Source organism: Labeo rohita, chromosome 4, assembly GCF_022985175.1.
Source record: "Labeo rohita strain BAU-BD-2019 chromosome 4, IGBB_LRoh.1.0, whole genome shotgun sequence".
NCBI lineage: Eukaryota > Metazoa > Chordata > Actinopteri > Cypriniformes > Cyprinidae > Labeo > Labeo rohita.
This window is the reverse complement of record NC_066872.1, coordinates 15836585-15857225: the sequence shown is the minus strand read 5'-3', so window position 1 is coordinate 15857225 and position 20641 is coordinate 15836585. Positions and strand designations below refer to the sequence as shown.

At 38.2% G+C, this 20641-nt stretch overlaps 1 protein-coding gene across 1 annotated transcript; it reads left to right on the top strand.

Moving 5' to 3' along the window:
- Positions 1–301: 301 nt before the first annotated feature.
- Positions 302–17143, top strand: LOC127163660 (NACHT, LRR and PYD domains-containing protein 12-like). The gene is given in 8 exon segments (XM_051106949.1): positions 302–1606; positions 1609–2077; positions 2254–2427; positions 3440–3613; positions 3700–3873; positions 11943–12116; positions 15752–15798; positions 16206–17143. Coding segments are annotated over 8 exon segments (3000 nt in total). The 5' UTR covers positions 302–336; the 3' UTR covers positions 16724–17143.
- The last annotated feature ends 3498 nt before the right edge of the window (positions 17144–20641 follow it).

The window sequence follows — 20641 nt, the reverse complement described above, 5'->3', positions numbered from 1 at the left end:
TCTACTAGTACAATATGTGTCACATGACTAAACATGCGCCATCGTTTTCAAAAGCCTCTATTTTCACAGTCCACACTACAACACAAAAACTGCATTTTCAAATGAATCCACTTTGGTTTTCAAAAAGCTCTGTTTTCCTTGACAAAAATGCCATCTCAGTGTGAACAGAAGGCCAAAACAGAGAGAAAGAATCAATCCGAAAAGTAATCTGAAAAAACATATTCAGTTTCCAGCAGTATGAATTTAATCAGTTTTTTATGTTCTTATTTTTTAAATCTTATTTATTTGTTTTTATTTATAGAGCTGGAAAACTTCTTGAAAACTCACAAAACCAAAATGAAGAAGAAAGCAAAATATATTTTTGAGGGCAACAATGAAAATGACACAGATCTCACGGCTGTTTACACAGAACTGTTCATCACAGAGGGAGATATGAAAGATGTCAATCAGGAACATGAGATTCTAAAGATTGATGATGCTCTAAAGACCCAGAAATCACAGGACAAACCAATCAAATGTGAAGATATATTTAATGAACTGAGGAAAAAGAATGAGGAGAAGATTGTGCTGACCAAGGGAGTTGCTGGCATTGGGAAAACTGTTTCTGTGCACAAATGCATCCTGGACTGGGCAGAAGGAAAAACCAGTCAGGACATAGACTGTGTGTTTCTGCTTCCATTCAGAGAGATCAACATGATTAAAAACAGAGAGATCAGTTTCCATGAGTTTCTGCTGGGATTTTATCCTGAATTGAAGGACCTGGAGAAATCAAAGTCATATACAGAATCTAAACTTGCATTTATATTTGATGGACTTGATGAGAGTCGTCTGCCTCTGAATTTTAAAAATAGGTCACTGAACACTGTTGATGAAAGATCATCTGTAGATGTGCTGTTCACAAATCTGGTCTGGGTGACCTCACGACCAGCAGCAGTCAATCAGATTCCTCATCGATATGTAGGTTTGTTCACTGAGGTGCGAGGATTCACTGACCAACAGAAGGAGCAGTACTTCAGAAAGAGAATCAGAGATAAGACTATGGCCGACAGAATCATCTCACACATTAAGACGTCTCGTAGTCTCTACATCATGTGCCACATTCCTGTGTTCTGCTGGATCACAGCCACAGTACTTCAGCATATTCTCATTGAAACCAATGCAGAGAACATCAGCACAACACTCACTGAAATGTACATCCACTTCCTGCTGATACAGATGAACATGAAGAACCAGAAGTACGATGGAAAAAAACAAAGACAATGTACAAAGCTCTTACATTCAAACAAAAAAATTATTCTGAAATTAGCCAAGCTAGCATTTGAACAGCTGAAGAAGGAAAACATTGTGTTTTATGAGGAAGATCTGAAAGCATGTGGTATTGATGTGAGTGAAGGCACTGAGTTCACTGGAATGATTGCTGAGATCTTTAAGAAGGAAAATGGACTTTATGAGACAAAGGTTTTCAGCTTTGTGCATCTGAGTGTTCAAGAGTTTCTCGCTGCAGTGCATGTGTTCATCTGTTACCTGAACAAGAACATGCGAGAGCTTCAGTTTTTCTTTGAAGATTCACAAACTACAGTCAGACAAAAGCTTCAGCTCTTCTTTAGAATGTCAAATTTCATGAGTTAACAAAGAGTGCCACTGATAAAGCAATGCAGAGTAAGAGAGGACATCTGGACCTGTTCCTGCGGTTTCTGATGGGAATTTCACTGGAGTCCAGTCAAAACCTGCTTGAAGGCCTGATCACACAAACTCAAGACACCACAGAGAGCATCAGACAAACAACTGAATACATTAAACAATTACAAAACAATAATATCACAGATGAAGCTTCAGTCAACCTATTCTACTGCTTACTTGAGCTCAAAGATCATTCATTATATGAGGAAATCCAGAGTTACCTCAGTTCAGATAAACATCCAGGAAGAGAACTCTCATCTTCAATGTGCACAGTGCTGACCTATGTACTGCTCATGTCAGAGAAGGTGCTGGATGAGTTCAACCCAAAGAGGTTCACATCATCACAAGAAAATTACAAGAGACTCATTCCAGCTGTGAGATGCTGCAGAAAAGCCCTGTGAGTAATTTCACTGACTGCTGTTCAATTAAACATTTTGTTCTTTATCACTAAACAGTTAAATGTCAAAATACTATGTGAAATATTTTCCTGTCCCGATTATGAAGGGTACAAAAAGTTATTGCAGAAACGCTAAACATCAGAAAATATTCTGGCTAAACATTCTGTTTTGGCAGATTTGATGGCTGTGGTTTTGATGAAACATGCTGTGAAACTGTGTCTTCGGCTCTACAATCGTCAAACTCTCATCTGACAGAGCTGGAGCTGAGTAATAATCACCTGCAAGATTCAGGAGTGAAGCTGATTTATGATGGACTGAAGAGTCCAAACTCTAAGCTGGAGATGTTGAGGTTTGAGTTTGAAATACTTGATTATTTACTTAAGTTACTAATGACATTTTAAGGGATAAAGTGGTAACACTTTATAATAAGTATAGAGTAATAAAGTATTTACAAATTATTTGCAAACTATAGTTAATCAATACTGTTAACAGACATTAACATACTATACAAACAATGCATTTTTTTATTCTTTAATTAGCTCATATATAAAGAGTTAGATAATGCTTTGTAAAAAAAAAAAAAATATTTCTCACCTTAGATTAGGTCATGGTATATCAAAAAATGTAATTAATTAAGTGCTTAAAACCAACCTTTATTGGTCATTAATTGCATTAGTATTCAGAGTTTCTTAAAATGTACAAATACATGAAGTCTTTGCCCAAAGTTAAGCATAACCACTTAAAAAATGAAATAGCATAATTCTGTCAATATAAAATATGTACAAATACTTATTAGATCACATTGTTAAAATACATGAGTTAGGATTAAGGGTAGGCTTAGAGTTAGATTTAGTGGGGACACGATATACAGTTTAATTTATACAGTATTCTATGGAAGGTCCTTATAAAACATGGAAACCCAATGTGTGTATGTGTGCTTAATGTATTTGTAAACATTTTAAGGGACACTGAATATTAATGCAATTAATGTCAAATAAAGCCTGGTTTAAAGCACTTAATTTATGACATTTTCAGATTTTCTGTGACCTAATCTAATCTGTGGTTCATAAATTGTCAACAAAACATTATCTAACTTTTTACATATGAGTTACTTAAACACGTTAATTACAGTGCCAATCAATGATGAACTCACTACTTGTATATAGTCTATTAATGTATAAACTACAGTTTATTAACTACTAATGAACTATAATAGTTTTGAAATGGTTTAAAAGTGCTTTGTTCTTGTATTCTTATTATAAAGTGTTATTCAGTACAAACATGCACTCCAGATTATAAACTATATAACCTATCTGATAAATTCACATTAATATGGCTGTTTTGTTTTGTTCTCTTCACAGGCTCTCTGGGTGTCGACTCACTGCTCAGTCCTGTGAGAGTTTGTCTTCAGCTCTACAGTCCTCAAACTCTGTCCTGAGAGAGCTGGATCTGAGTAACAATGACCTGCAGGATTCTGGAGTGATGCTTCTTTCTGAAGGACTGAAGAGTAAAAACTCTAAGATGGAGATGTTGAGGTTTGAGTTTGAAATACTTGATTATTTATTTATTTTTGAAAAAAAAAAAAAATGAATGAATAAACCACACTGTTGTTTTTGTTCAGATTGTCCACATGTAATCTCACTGCTCAGTCTTGTGGGAGTTTGTCATCAGTTTTGAAATCCTCAAACTCTGTCCTGAGAGAATTAGACCTGAGTAACAATGACCTGCAGGATTCTGGAGTGATGATTCTTTCTGAAGGACTGAAGAGTCCAAACTGTCTGCTGGAGATACTGAGGTAACTGGTTTTCCATTAAATAATTAACAAAATGCTACCACATAAATGGCCACTGATTTTTGTCAACAAATGTTTAATCTGCTTTCAATGCAATGCCAGAATGAGAGACAAAAACATTCCCAGATAGCATCCAGATGTGGGCCACCTTTGGCAAAAATATGGCACAATCAACAAAGGCTAATCAGGGTGTAAACCAGATGTGGTCCACATATATTTTAGCAAATGTGGTCCAGTATATTAAAGTGTATTTGGGTCAGTTTTGGCAAAGATATGGGGCATTAAACACTGGCTAATGTGGCTGTGAGCCTAAAATGGCCCACATATTGGTCAAATAATTCACAACAATTTGGGCCACTTTTGTCAAATATATGGCACAGTCAGCTTTGGCTAATCAGTTTTAAGTCTAACTTGTCCCACATTTGACATGGCAAATATTCCCCACTTCTGGTTTGGATGTAGCACTTGACACTGGCTAATTGAAATGTACATTTGAAATAGTAAATATCGCCTAAATATTTGAATAAAATTTGGGTACTTTTAGTAGGATGCAACACAGTTAACTGATACAGGCTGATCTGAATATGAGTGAAACATGCTTTTAACCCTCCTGTTACCCTAAAATCCGCTAACACCTTTTTTCCAGTGGGGTCAATTTGACCCCAGCAAGTGAAACCTCCAGAATATGACTTTTTGACTAAAATTTTTGTGTCAGGTCATTTATATCTTTGTTGACTTGTTAAATAGGCCTTTTAAATAAACCCCCCTCCCCCCACCCCCCACTCCCCGCCCCTTAGACATCCACAATACCGATTGCGTGACTATCGACAAATTCGCAAATCACCATAGAAACTCACTGATTAACCTAAAATTGTAAAAGCACATATATTTTTCTTATATCAAGGATAGTAAAAGGAATTCAGCTAAAGACACCTATGAAAAGTAATGTGAGCATTGTATCAGGGCTTGTTTCAAAACTAACAAACTGCATAGACAGAATATGAACAGCATTTGTTTTTCTTACAGCCCACCAGAAGGTACATTCCAGCCTTTTATCTGCACTACTTTGCAGGGCGTATGATGTGGAAAAAAAGTATCACATGTAATGTTATGGCCATTTAGTCCCTCAGCCATGTCTAGTACAACCCTCATGCCCTGATTTTTTTTTTTTTTTTTTTTTTTTCTCAGGTGCTTTTCCAGGGGATTTATCAGTATATAACTTCATATTTCAGGCATAGATAGACTGTGCTTCACATGTGGCCCATATCGGTATGCCATGTTTGGCTGGTTTGTTTGGCATGTATTGTCTGAAGGGCCATGAAATGGAACCAGACATTCATCCACAGTGATAGGAGGAGCGGATTGTAAAGTAAGGTGACCAGACGTACCACTTCCTTAGGACATGTTCAGCACAGGATTTCTAATTTGCCTAAAATAACCAGGTGTTGTTATATGACATCAAAGGCCCCCAGCACTGCATGTTTTGTATGTCTCCCTTATGTGAGACACCCAGTTCAGGTCTTCTTTACTAAGGCAGTCTCTACTAATGAGCTGATGAGTTGAATCAGGTGTGTTCAGGTGCTGCACACATTAAGATGATCAGATTAAAACTGTTATTTCTGAAAGATCGACTCTGGGCTTGGAATATTTCTTTATTTGAATGACTTAAGTTTGATTTAACAAAAAATCTAAATACAAACAAAAAGAAATAAAGAGAATTAAAAACAGTTTATTATTATTATGGCCTATTCTTCTTCTTCTTCTTAGGCCTATTATTGTTATTGTTGTTGTTAGGCTATTATTATTATTATTATTATTATTATTTCGTTCTGTTTGAAAAATGGACAAATGAAAATTAAGCTAGATTTTTTGACTCCACTTTTCATCTCTAGCTGTCTTTACTGTCCCACACAGAATAAGAGTTAATCTCATGTACTGTTCTGCAAATTAGTCACAATAACGTTTCTTCCTGCTGTTTGGCTGTTGCATAGGCTATATTTCTTTCAAATATACATTTCATATAAAGCGTAACACTGCACTTCTCGGGTCTGTGGCGCCGGTGCCATCTCTTGCATTTTGATAACACAGGAAAGAAATATATAGTCTGCTTTGTGTTGTGTACTTTTACAATAACAACAAAACGTTATAAAACACTTTTCTATTAATCCTAATAAACATGCCGCTACAATAAAACCATTGCATGAAAATACATTTACAACACTGTATTTCTATTATCCCTCCTGCAGATCCTCCTTTATGTCAGGACTGTGTCAAAAGCAGCACTGAAAATCGCTTGGTTTGCTCACATAATGTAATCATATTCTATAACGGGAAAAACATAGTTTTTATGACATAATATGTTGTTATTACTAGAAAAAAGGATGTTTTTACGAGATAATTAAAAAGATAATTATGTCGTTTTAATGACACATCTCGTTATTACGAGAAAAGATGTCATTACAATTACATAAGATCTCGTTATTACAACATAATTGAGTGGAAAATATAATATGTGTGTGGCAGCAATGCGTCACTGTAATATGCTGTGTTCTGTTAATGCGTGACTTCATATTCGCATATGTGTTACACTTGCCATCCAGTAATCACAATAGGCTTCATGCTTTGTTACTTTTTAATGAACAAAGTATCAGCTTTGAAATCATGGCAAATTCTAGGGATGCACGATATCGGACTGATAATGGCTTTAAAAATAAATATCAGCATCGGCCCAATATGAAAAATTATGCCGATATGTCTTGCCGATAAGAGAAATACTCTTATGGAAATAAAAATACCCACTCAGTGTGCTCAGGGTGTGCTAGCGATTAGATCACGTCAGCAGTGTGGCTCATTCTTGAAATAAAGTTTTGGATCACTGTGTTTAAACTGAGAATGGACGTAAACAATTATAGCACGTGGCAGCTTTACCTGGGTCCTATAATGCCTGTTTGGTAAGAAGTAGGGATGTCAGTTTTTGATCATTTTCATGACTGATTGTCGTTTAAATCGTTAACTTTAATCTTGCAAACTGCGTCTATTGTAGTGACGTATAGTGGCATGACAGGATGTGCAATGCCACTTAAAATGCCAGCTTCCTCACCTGAATTATTATTTTTTTTTGTCTTAGTAGCAAGTAGCATGACTATGAAACAAATAGATGTAAATATGGTTATTTGATAAAAAATGAAGAGAGCGCGCTGCTGTTCCGTTTGGGATCATTTTACTGTTGGCTGTTTCATATAGAACCCAGTCTCACGGCATTTTGTGATATATACCAGTCACTAGACCGTTGAATGCACCTTTTTAAATGGTTTCATGGTGCTTGTTGTTGTATTTTGATACACAGTCGCAATGTTTGCAACTGACATGATCAGCATTTAAAATAAAGTGATCCCAAATGTATTTACGGCGCGCGGCCAGTGAATCACTTTCGCTAAGGTAGAACACGGTAGGTTACACATTTCCACAAACTATAAATAATATTTATAGTTTCTTCTCCCAAATCCTCATCATCTCACCCTTTAATTTTGCAGGTTTATTTTCTTGTCATTCACTTTTTAATCCAGGTTTTCATATCTCTTACTGTGGTAAACATGCGGGTGGGAAAAAGATTTTGTGGCAGTGAATTAAGAATTCGTTCATACGAATTAGTGACTAAATTTCTATTACTTTCCACGTTGATCACGTGAAGAGATGCTTTTGGTGTGAGCGCTTCGTGTATAGATCCTGGTTTGTATTTGCTGCTTCAGCAGGAGTGCTCCCAGCGCGCAGCAAAATGAAGCGATTATTGATAATAATGAAGCGGACCCAGGATTTGGTTTTCAAGTAAAAGACTGCTTTGTAAACCAGAGAAGATGAACATGTTAGTATTCGTGTGCAAAAAAAAACAAAAACATACAAGCACTGTCACGGTCAGTCAGTTTAGTTTTACTTTCATTTTGAAAAGCTTGTTATCTTTGCCATTTGCCTGAGGTTATGGAGGCTTTCTTTTATTTTTTTTATTTATTTGATTCCTCAGTGTTTGCTAAACGTTCTGTAATTTATTAGTCGGTATATAATACCGTATGTTGTGTATTCCAGGTATGCTTTTTATTGTTTCCAAACAAAAGGATATATATCGGTATCGGTATCTGCATCGGCCAAAATGAAATGAAAAATATATTGGATATTGGCAAAAATACAATATCGTGCATCTCTAGCAAATTCATAACAAAATCAAACAATAAATATGGTTTTGGCGCTCTTTACCGCAACAGACGTGATCGCTTTAATGCCTCAGTTCAAGCAACAAGTGAACCCATTATATCTTTCTCTTTACCACTATAGTATGACATGAACATGAATTAACATCAAAAGTTAGGCTATTTTATAAGAATTTACTGAAATGTCTCATGTAATTGCTGGTTCTGTGCCAAACTGGAAAACATGTTAAGGTGTACACTACTGTGTAAACATTGTTACATAACAATAGATCATTCGGTGTCCATAAGCTCATCAGTCAGTTAAAAAAATAACTATAAAGAGTATTTTGCTATTGTATGAGTCATTACTATTGTCAATATAGTGACACCTGCTGGCAAAAGACTGTCACAAAAGATTGTTTAAATATCTTGTCCCTAGTAAATGACGTAATGAGCTCATGGAACTGTGGAAGACGCCAGCAGATGCAAGGTTTCAGTTGACGGTTACAAGTTTGTTTTGTGAATAATGCCAGTGTACTAATTACTTCTTGTTTATTACCTTCTTTCTTTTGTGAATAAACTAAGTCATTATTGTTTCACACTGTACCATCTCATCATTTGAGCACTATTAAATTCACTGTAATGGCGTCTAGACAAGTGACATTTAATATTTAATATTTTTAATTAACCTGTTGTCTACATGATAAAAATGCAAGAATGCAAGCTAAAGATAAAATTCATCACCTCCCATAAAATTGCTTGTTGCTAGTGAAGAAAAACTGACTGGATGTGTGAAAGACATTTGACAATATTTATAGGATGGGATAAACATTTATATTTACAGGAGGAACACAAACTACACTGGTTCATGATACAGATTCTGTGTAATAAACAGTTCTTTCTGATTGTATATATCAAGCTGGAAAAGACGTTTAGTTTCCACTTTAAGTGAACCTTGTTTCCCAGATCATTCACAAGATGGACTAAAATACTAATAAAGTCAAGAACAGGTTAGACATAAACACATGACAGTATGACTGAAATGTTTAAATGTTAAAATAACAATAATAATAAAAGAAAAATAAAACATGTTTATTCTGTTGCACCTTAAATTTGGTGCCTACATTTTTCATATAGGAGCCAATGGCTCGTTACTCAATTTTTTTTTTTTTTCTTGTCTGGAGCCCTGTATAATAACAGCTCTCACAGACTTACTGTGTAGGTAGAGTCTGAGTGAGAAGCATTTAGGTTCAGAATTGTAAATAACTGTTTTTAAAATCAGAGACTTGAATTGCTGCTTGTACAAAACTTGGGTCTGGATGATTTAACCAGATTTCTGAATCAGCTTATTTGAACATTTAGGGAGGACTATTTTAAATTTCCCTTCACAATATGTTGAGTATTGTTGATGCATAACTCACTTAAGGCTTACTGTGGCCCAGATAATGTATATTTATGGTTTATTTGGTTTATTATTAGCTAAAATGTGGCTGTGCAGTGGCCTGTTTGTGGAGCACTGCCAAAATGCCACCATTTCATGCAGCATGTGGACCACATGAGGAATGTGGGGAAGCCCAGGGTTAGAATAAGAATCAACTGTGGCCCACATTAGGTTTATTTATTTATTTATTTTTTTTTTTTTGTTTTTTTTTTGTTTTTTTTTTTTTTTTTTGGTTTATTTGGTTGGCTTACATGTGGCAATGCTAAGGCTTACTTGGGCCTATTTCTGGCATACAGGACCAGACTGCCCAAATGCTATTATTCCACATGATGTGTGGTCCAGAACAAGGTGTTGGATCAGTGTTGCCCAGATTATTACTGATCAAGCTTCTCAAAGTGACATTTTAGTCTTAAGTGCTGAGAATTCATGAAATTAACTTACTTTCAAACTTAAGTATAAAAGCAAGTTATCAAGTTTCTTAAAGCCAAGAATCACTCTTACTCTCCCACTTATTTAAAACCGCTCCAGACGTCTCTCAAGTGGTTAGGAGTTGCCAGTAGGGGCTTGTGATGGTGCTGAGGAGACAGAGATGTGCACAAATCTTTCAGGAGAGGAGGAATGCTTTTTAAATGTTTGATGACGAGCAGTTAATGAAATGGTTACATTTCCTCAGTAATTGAAAACGAGCAAAGAACATTTACATTAACAAAGAACATCACAATCAACTTCAGTCTAGATCTGCACTGTATGATGAATAAATTTCTTACCCCTTATTTACACTGCACACGTCTGTGGCGCATGTAAAAATATACAGATGTAACCCGCTTTGTAATTTTTATAAGTAACTTTAACTACATTGTTTCTCAGTAACTGTAACAGATTAGTTAAGTTTATTTTGCAATTACATTATGTAATTCCATTACATGTAACTAGTTACTTTATTAAGTCTGAGCCCCTACCACTGTCATCAAGGCATCAATATGTGCAACAGACACTTGCAATACAAAATGCCATTCATAAGCTGAATTAAGTACTCAGACACAGAGATTGACATACATGCTCAGGACAAGTTCTGCAGTCCTACTGTATGTGTCGGCCTACAGTATGTACATTGAGCACTGCTGTTCATTGGCTCATTTGGGGCCAAATTTCCTTTTATTTTTGATACATTTGTATTTTTGAAATATATAAAACATTTTTTTTTAATGAATTTGACTTTAATCAGACTTACCAGTTGTTATAGTTTCTATTTTGTGCTGGTCAATTATGAATAATAGATCAAATTTAACTGGGGCCACTGCTGCAAATATTTGAGTGGCTCCTCCCCGATTTGACAATTCTTCAAACACAGGTGACTGTTCTCAAAACAGGTGACACAGTGATCTGAACCACTTTGTAATTGTCCTAAATGGATTGTAAGTTCATTCATTTCATACAAATTACAAATCATGCTAATGATTTTCTCAAAACACTATGCACAATTTTTTTTTTAATGTTTTCATAATATATAAAATCTAAAAAATAAACATAAATATAAATCAATTGTAGCTCCTTCTATTGGTTTTACACAAATCACAAGCATTTATGTATCATTTGTCCAAACAAAACTCTGTAATTTGTCATTTCATCAAATACACATGGTATATTTTCAGTTTGCCCAAAACTAATGACTGTTAATTTAATAACATACAGAAAACACATTTTTCCTAATTGCTTACACATGTATCACAATTGCTTTAACTATAAAGCGGAAAATTACAGAGATGATCAGAGAGGTGGATGTAAAAAAGAGGAGATTGGTGTAGTAAGAAGAGCAAGAGGAGAAACTATCAGAAGACATGGACAGAGAAGAAGTGTAGAAGAAGAGCAAGGTGGAAGGACAGGTAGCAGGTAGAGACAAATTTTAAATAAAATCAGAGTTAACCTATTAAACTAAGACATTATGGCCTCTCCTTTAGAGAAACTAGAGAACAGATCTAAAGTCTTTAGAAGAGTCTTTAAAAGAGTGTCAGTACACATCTATATTTATAAATATTGTGCTATGATTTTTGATAGTGCAGATTTGTAGTCCTCCTAGGTCAACTTCTGTTCCTTACATGTAAATGTCCAAACATTTTTTTTCAAAATTTAAGTTTGAAAACATTCAGGTGGACATTTAAGTGCTCTTGTGAAACAAGAGCTCCAGAATAACACCACTGTCACAAAGGAAGAGGCCTGTGGAGATGATGAGAGGAGCTTGTCAAGAATGGATTTAACCTTCTCACACTTTTTGTTTCCTCTATGATGTTAGCACAGTAAGTATATAGTGTAGATAAAATGCAGTGCAGATGAAATGCCCTTCCAGATGTAAATGAAGCCTCCATAAATTGGACATAATCTTATCTTATCAAAATTAAAAGGTACAACGAACGCACTAATGTGATGCGGACTGTTGTTGTATGTATTTGTAGGTTGTCTGGCTGTATGGTGACAGAGGAAGGCTGTGGTTATTTGTCTTCAGCTCTGAGTTCAAACCCCTCACACCTGAGAGAGCTGGATCTGAGCTACAATCACCCAGGAGATTCAGGAGTCAAGCTGCTCACAAAAAAACTGGAGGATCCAAACTGCTCACTGGACAAACTCAAGTATGTCAAGCAGGAGTTTTGGGGTTTTATTGTTCAAACTTTTCAGTGTCTCTGTATATCTATATGAGTCTAGGAGTTTCTATAGGATGCAACAATATAAAGGATTTAAAGAGCACTGGTCTGAGGCGTAAAATCTTAACTAAACTGATCAGAAAAAACAAATTAACAACAAAACAGAACTTTAACTCCATAACTGGCCACAAAACAGGAGCAGACAGTGAAAACACAACTAAAAAGGCAGCCACCTTCCTACAGTTTTCATAAATGATAAAAACAAACATATTCAAGTTGATCATTTATGTTGTAAACATTAACAACTTGTAAATGAAGGAACAAAAAAACCCTAACTTGGAACATTACAAGTTACACGTTGTTGTCACTATTACAGTAGATTAACTGACATTACCTAGGATTAAAGAGCAATGCCAAAAATAAATAAATAAATAAATAAACTCAACCATAAGAATACACTACAGTTTCAACAAGTTAGGCAGGACACAGACAGCGGTCTGGAAAATGTTTCTCAGCTTCTGTGATCAGGTTTCTGTCAAAGAGATGGGAGGAGCCAAAGAGGAAATCACAGAGAGAAAAACACAAATGACATTACACCACAAAATAAGACAAGTCAAGTCAAGTCACCTTCATTTCTTTATATAATTCAGTTCAATGCCAGTTTGATGTTGAGCTGTAAAGCAGCTCTTCAGAAGATGATAGTGCAGCTTAATTCAGTTTAAGCTTTGTTCTCATAAAATGGTTTTAGTCAATGCAGTTATATCAATACATTTCTGAAAGTTACATGACTTTCAGACTCCAACTAAACAAGTCAGGAGGTGACAGTGACAAGAAACTCAAACTCTATCAGGTGACACAAATGCAGAAAAAACATCTTTCCATCTCAGTTGGGGACCGGTTCTCCTCTGACCTAAGTGAATGAAGACAGTAGAGCTGCTGTTTAACTAGTAGCAGACATTTACGTTTATTAGGGATGCACCGATACCACTTTTTCCAGTACTCGCCCGATATCAATACTTTTAATTTATCAAATAGATACAGTCAAACCAAAATTTATTTAGATCACATTATCATAAATTGTGTCCTGCACCCACTATCATCTTCAATATAATAGCATTAAACTTCTCCATTACCGCGGCTCAGTACTGTAATCACGTGAACCACTCATCTAACTCTGATATTTTCAGAAATATAAGTAGCGTATTTTCATCTGAAATATGCTGCTATTTAGGCTATAATCCAAAGCGACTCAAATAATGCAGAAACACTCGTGAAGCAAGCAAAACATGCGCAAGTACAGTACTGTCTATCGCATTTCACACAGGCTGCTGTAGTTTCACTTTCGCCAGACAGTCGTGTATGCTTAAGGTTGAAAATAAAGGATGTTTATAGCGAATGCCCCTACATATTTTTTTTATATTTATGAATTTGTTTTAATCCAAAAGATGCGTGTGCTAAATATGCGAACATCAATGAAGATCACGCAACAGCGCGCACTCTCTCTCTTTCTCTGTCTCGTGCTCTCTCTCTCTCACTCCCTCTCTCTCCATACCATTAATTAACTTGTGCATTGATTTACTTAAATTGTTTTTGACATATCTCACCGAACTACAAACTTTCCAGTGATGTCAAGGTGGGATATTAACTCGACAAGCCCGCACATCTTGGCCGCCGCACGCTCAATCCAATCTGCCTGCTTTGCCTATCAGCTGATGCGCACCAGTTATACAAGCTTAATACTGAATGTTTAACATTATATTACTTGCATACATATACTTCATAGACATCTCTCTTAATCTCTAATGACTCCATTGTGCTGTCTGTTGTTTTGTTGTCCGTGTTTCTTTGTTTGCATACGCACTTGTCACATGATGTGGTATCAGCGTTTGGTATCGGGGCATTTTAATGAGTACGAGTACAGGAGCTCAGTATCGGGCCCGGTATCGGTGCATCCCTAAATATATATAAACAATGAACACATCAAAACGAAAACAGATACTTACAAGACCAAGTAGGAATGTCCTTTATCATTTGTTGTTTGCCTGTTGCTCTCCGACAGGTAAACTTACTGCTCTCTTGTGTAAAAACAAAATTCAAAACGGCTGAAATGATTATGGCAGGATCTTGCAGCAGTGATCTCTTACTAACTTTCAAGTCTATTGTTGCCAGTCGTCCTGTCTCAATAGGGCTATAATTGCCATCTAACGGTTGGGAATTGTAATTGCGTTTTTATTTATAAAATGAAAGACAGTCAAATAATATTGTGTGTATGAATGTTACATTTAACAGCTTGTGTGATGCATAACATCATATTATCAAATTCAAGTAAACTTTTGAAACATTTAAATTAGCATTATTTTTCGTGTAATAAATAATGCTATATTTAATAATGCAATAAAATAATTTAATATACAATAATGCTAATTTAAATGTTTTAAAAGTTTACTTTTGCAAAAATTACATGTAAATGATTTTAAGACTATTTTGTCCGTGCTCATCACTGGTCTGGTATAGGGCTGTAGCCGAGCTGTTAAAATTAGACCACTGATTGCCTCGATTTCACCGGGTGGACTAAAAGCAGACGACACATAGCCCGTCCAATTTAGAGCTAAATCATGGCTACATATAGACCATGTCATGAAATGACACTTACATCTTTGTAGATATTATTGACACTGTGAACATGATGGTATATCAACCATCTCATAAGTTTGGTTATAGAACACAGTTGTTACACCCATAAATATTCGTACTGTGTGTGAACGCTACTGTATTAAGGACTCAAATACAGTATTGACAACCGTGTATTAACCGTATTAACCGACATTTGTCCCATGTCCTCTTTCAATAAATCTCTGTCATTCACATACATAAATTATTACCACTTGGTTTTTGTTTTGTCATTAATTCAATGACAAATATATATCTACATTTTAAATGATGGCATAAATTATTATATTTACATAATAATTAATGCCATCATGCAAAATGCTTGATGAATTCAGTATATTTCCCTTATATATGCGATATATAATGACATACACCTTAAAGAGCCTAATACATGTAGTAAATAATATGAAAAGTTATCTGGAGACCAGCTGACCATGACACTACAACATTCACCATGTGACTCACTACAGACGTCTTTTGAGGACGTGCACACGACGTTTCTGGGACATTCACCAAAATTATAAAAAAATGGAACGTTACCATGACGTCCTCGTGATGTTGTCATTAATAATGTCACACTGACCAAATGACGACCAACTGACAACATCCTCACAACGTACTGTGTTTGCTAGATTATGTCAACTATATGTATATTTAGGCATCACTTCTCACTGATCACGATGAAAGTTACTAGTTTTGAACACTCGTCTGCATTTTTGGGTTTGACACTCAAAATCTTAATGTTTCAGCTCAGAAATTACACTCTATAGAAACACAATATACTGTTGGGTGTTATTAGAGTAATAATTATCAACTGTTAAAACAGCAACAGTCTAGCAACCACCCCAAGCACCTTAGCAACTGCATATTAACAGTCTAGCAAGCACCTTAATTACCTTAGCAACTGCATAGCAACACTTTGTTGACTGAATGTGTTTGTGTGTGTTTTCTAGTGTTGATCATGGAGGAGAATCCAGGATTACAGCAGGACTGAAGAAATGTATGTTTACAAACACACACACACACACATGTTGTATTTCCATGTTTTATGGGGACATTCCATAGGCGTAATGGTTTTTATACTGTACAAACCGTATTTTCTGTCACCCTACCCCTAAACCTAGCCCTCAAAGGAGACTGTGCACACTTTTACTTTCTCAAAAAAAAAAAACTCATTCTGCATGATTTATAAGCTTGTTTCCTCATGGGGACCTCACAAATGTCCCCACAAGGTCAAAATTTACTGGTATTACTATCCTTGTGGGGACATTTGGTCCCCATAACGTGATAAATACCAGGTGCACACACACACACACACACACACACACAACACACATGCACACACACACACACACACAGCTGTAGTGATTGTTGTTGTGTTATAAATGTGTCTGTTCTTGTGTTCAGATGCCTGTTTTCTCACACTGGATCCAAACACAGCAAACAATGTACTCAGTCTGTCTGAGGAGAACAGAACGGTGACACGTGTGGATGAGAATCAGCCGTATCCTGATCATCCAGACAGATTTGATTATTATCGTCAGGTGTTGTGTAAAGAGAGTGTGTGTGGACGCTGTTACTGGGAGATTAAATGGAGTGGATGTGTGTTAATATCAGTGTCATATAAGAGCATCAGCAGGAAGGGACGGGGTCATGAGTGTTGGTTTGGATTTAATGATCAGTCCTGGGGTTTGTTCTGCTCTCCTGAGAGATTCTCATTCAGATACAATGACATGGTGACTGATCTCCCTGTGAAGCCCATCAGCAGGAGAATAGGAGTGTATGTGGATGTGAGTGCAGGAACTCTGTCCTTCTACAGCGTCTCTGACACAATGAGTCTCATCCACACAGAACAGACCACATTCACTCAGACACTCTATCCTGGGTTTTTGGTTTATTCTGGATCATCAGTGAAACTGTGTTGATGAATGAGAACAGACTGATGAGAGATTGTACCCATAATGCTTTGAGCTGATGATGAATCAGTAACAGTGAGATGTTATAGAGTCTCTTCATCACATGAATATGAACATGAATCAGAATAAATGTGTGTGATAAATCCTCATATAGACAGTAAGATCAGTGTGTGTAAGTATATTTGTGTTTTATTGTCGTGTCTCATCAATCATTTGTTTTATTATGATCAAAATCATCTGTTAGTTGAATACAAACATGATTCATGAACATGTCATTCATTTCTTTCTATTGTTTTTGCACATAAATAATAAAACACAGTCACAAATCAACCTGAAATCAGATTTTAATTGATGTTTGTATCATAATTATAATCAATTCCTCACAAGACTGAAATGAGTTTGAAAATTAACATGTTTTAATCACAGTATATTTATGGACAAAATATATATATATTTTTTTAATGTACTATTTTATATTAACTTATTTTTTATTCATTATTTTTATTTACCTAAAATATGTAAAATGTATTAAAATTTGTACAAACTTTGCTGAATTGAGCAACCACTAGGGATGGGAATCGAAAACCGGTTCTTGTTGAGAACCGGTTCCCAGTGTTTCAATTCCTTTGAATCGTTTGCAAAATTTGCAAACGATTCCCTTAACGATTCCAGTGGGCACGAATGACGTCATCACGCGCATTGCGTAACTTACGCACGTTGCGTAGCTTACGCTCAGTCAATAGTAAGCATGGCGCCTAAGCGGAACAAACGCTCAAAAGTCTGGTTGTATTTCACCAAAAAAGACGAAAATAGGGCAACTTGCAATACTTGCAGCGTAGATATTTCCTCAAAGGGAGGAAATACCACTAACATGCTAAAACATTTGTGCACACAGCATGCAATAACAATAAAAGAATGTTGCGTTTTCGATCCCCTCCGGACTAACAGTTCTCAACCCAGCAGCGGCAGCAGCAGCAACAACGTTAGCATGTCCTCGGCTAATAAAACTGCAGGTAACTAATTAACTAACAAACACTGCCATCATATTAGCTGTGTAAAACTTGCTGTTAGTAACGGTTAACGTTAAATGAATGCCTTCTCATGCATTACATTTAGATGACCATCACACTGTATTGTATTTGTCACTGGCTGACAGTTCTATTTTTGAGTTCATATATATCCTTTTAAAAAGGAGAATTTTAATTTCTATTAGAAAATGTTGGACATTCTTGTAGAATTGCCACAAAATAATTTATGTTGTATTTTGTTAATTTTACAGAAGAATATTTATTTTATTATTTAATAATTTTTTTCATTGGTGATGCTAATCAACAATTTGTTGTCCCTTTTCTTCCAAATAAGAATTGATAAGGGAATCGATAAAGAATCGAATCGTTAAGCAGAATCGAAAATGGAATGGAATCGTAAAAATCTTATTGTCACCGGAGCGGTCTCTGTGGCTCCCTCTAACCGCCGTCAGCGGGAACCCTCACCGGAGTTCTAACTGACTACGTTTCCCACAATTCCGTACCTGGGGTCCGCCACTTCCTGTTCCGGGTCCCTCCTAGCACTTCCTCTCTGTCGGCCATTTTAGGCCGCCGGTCGGACGCGCCCACCGCGAAGTTTGGTTAGTTCGACTATCATCCTGAGCGTTTTCATTTCTGGTGTTTATCTGTTGCCGATTGGACTGTTTATCTCGTGTTTTGACTCTCTGCTGCCTGCCCCGACCTACCTGCCTGGATTATCGTTTACGTTGTGGATTATCTCTGTTGAACTGTTTGCTGGTGTTGACACTCTGCCTGTTTGACTTCGAGTTTGCAATAAATGTCGCAAATGGATCCCACGCCTTCCGATCAGTCACTGACCGCACTACAGACGACACCATCAGCGAGCCCCGCGACGGTTCAGCAAATCACTACCGAGCTGTCTGCTCAAGCCTCAACCCTGATGGCTCACCAGCACCAACTGGACCGTCTCACGGATCTTACGGGACAGCTCGTGCAAGCGCTGCAGGGTCTCCAGCTGACGCCTCCTACCACGCCACCACCCGCGATCGCTCCATCGTCGGGGGCGCAGGCGCTCGCCGCCAGCCCGCGTTTGGCGTTTCCCGAGAAATTCGATGGATCGCCCGCCAAATGCAAGGGATTCCTGTTACAGTGCTCTCTGTTCGTCAGCCAGCAGCCGCATCTGTACCCGACGGACGAGGCTAAGATCGCTTTTGTGTGCTCATTGCTTTCTGGACGAGCATTGGATTGGGCTACGGCGGTGTGGCGGCTGGATCAGCCTACCTTCCCCTCGTTTCAGGCTTTCTTGCAACGCTTCAAGGAGGTTTTTCAACCAAGCGCGGAAAGCGGAGAGGCGGGAGAACAGATCATAGCGCTGAAACAGGGCCGAAGGACCGCAGCGGACTACGCGCTAAGTTTCCGAACCCTCGCAGCTCAGAGCGGGTGGAATGACGGTCCACTCAAGCTTCACTACAGGAAGGGGCTGAACGCGGAGTTACAAGTGGAGCTGGCCTGTCGGGACGAGGGTTTACCGCTAGAACAATTCATCGACTTATCCATCAGAGTCGACAACATCATGCGCTCACGTAAGCCCTACCGCCAACTCGTTACTACGTCCCCGCCTTTGTCCGCGGCTGATGCAGCGCCCGAGCCTATGCAGATTGGAGCCACTGAATTATCTGTAGAGGAGCGAGAGAGAAGACTTCGGGGTAATTTATGTCTCTACTGCGGTCAACCCGGACACATCCGAGCCACCTGCCCCACGCGACCACCACGCCAACGAGCTGCGGTGAGTACTGATGTACCCCCTTCAAGTTGTTGTGAAATACCGGTTATGCTGGGCTTTGGGAATGTCACTATTAATACCACCGCCCTCATTGACTCGGGAGCTGCGGGAAATTTCATCGATGCCGCATTTGTAGCCGCTAATCAAGTACCTGTCTCCTCTTGTTCTCCCCCTGTGACAGTGGCCGCCCTTGACGGACGACCATTAGGCTCTGGCAAGATTCTGCATACCACCACTGATCTCACCCTCCACATTGCTCCCTATCACCATGAAACCATCCGCCTCTTTGTCATATCATCACCCCACTCACCCATCATACTAGGATACCCCTGGCTGAACCTCCATGGACCCACCATTGCCTGGAATGACCGGACTATCACCCGTTGGTCACCTTCCTGTCAGCAACATTGCGTACAGCCCGGGAGCCAGCCTCCACCATCACCCAGCTCTCAATCCACCACCAGCCCCATACCTGCTGAATACCAAGACCTGCTTGAAGCCTTCAGTCAGCAGGGGGCCACCCAATTACCTCCTCACCGCCCGGGTGATTGTGCCATCGACCTTTTGCCCGGGGCTACTCCACCCAGAGGACGTATCTTCCCACTGTCACAGGCAGAGGCCGCGGCCATGAACACGTACATTCAGAAAGAACTACGATGTGGACAACCGAGAATTGCTGGCAATCAAGTTAGCCCTAGAAGAGTGGCGGCACTGGCTAGAGGGCGCCAAACACCCCTTCACCGTCCTCACAGATCATAAGAACCTTGAGTATCTCCGCTCGGCTAAACTCCTAAATCACCGACAGGCTCGGTGGGCACTGTTCTTCTCAAGGTTCGACTTCTCCGTCACCTATCGGCCCGGCTCCCAGAACTCCAAGGCCGATGCTCTCTCTCGCCTCTATGAACCCGACCTACCAATCGGCAACCCCGAACCCATCTTACCTCCCTCCATGATTGTAGCCCCCGTGGCTTGGGACATTATGACGGAGATCTCGGAGGCCCAGGCTCAAGATCCTACTCCAGCGGAATGCCCGCCCAACCTAGTATATGTCCCGCTCGCTCTCCGATCACGAGTGTTGGCAGAGGTACACAACACCCCCAGCTCAGGCCACCCTGGGATAGAGGCTACTCTGCAGCT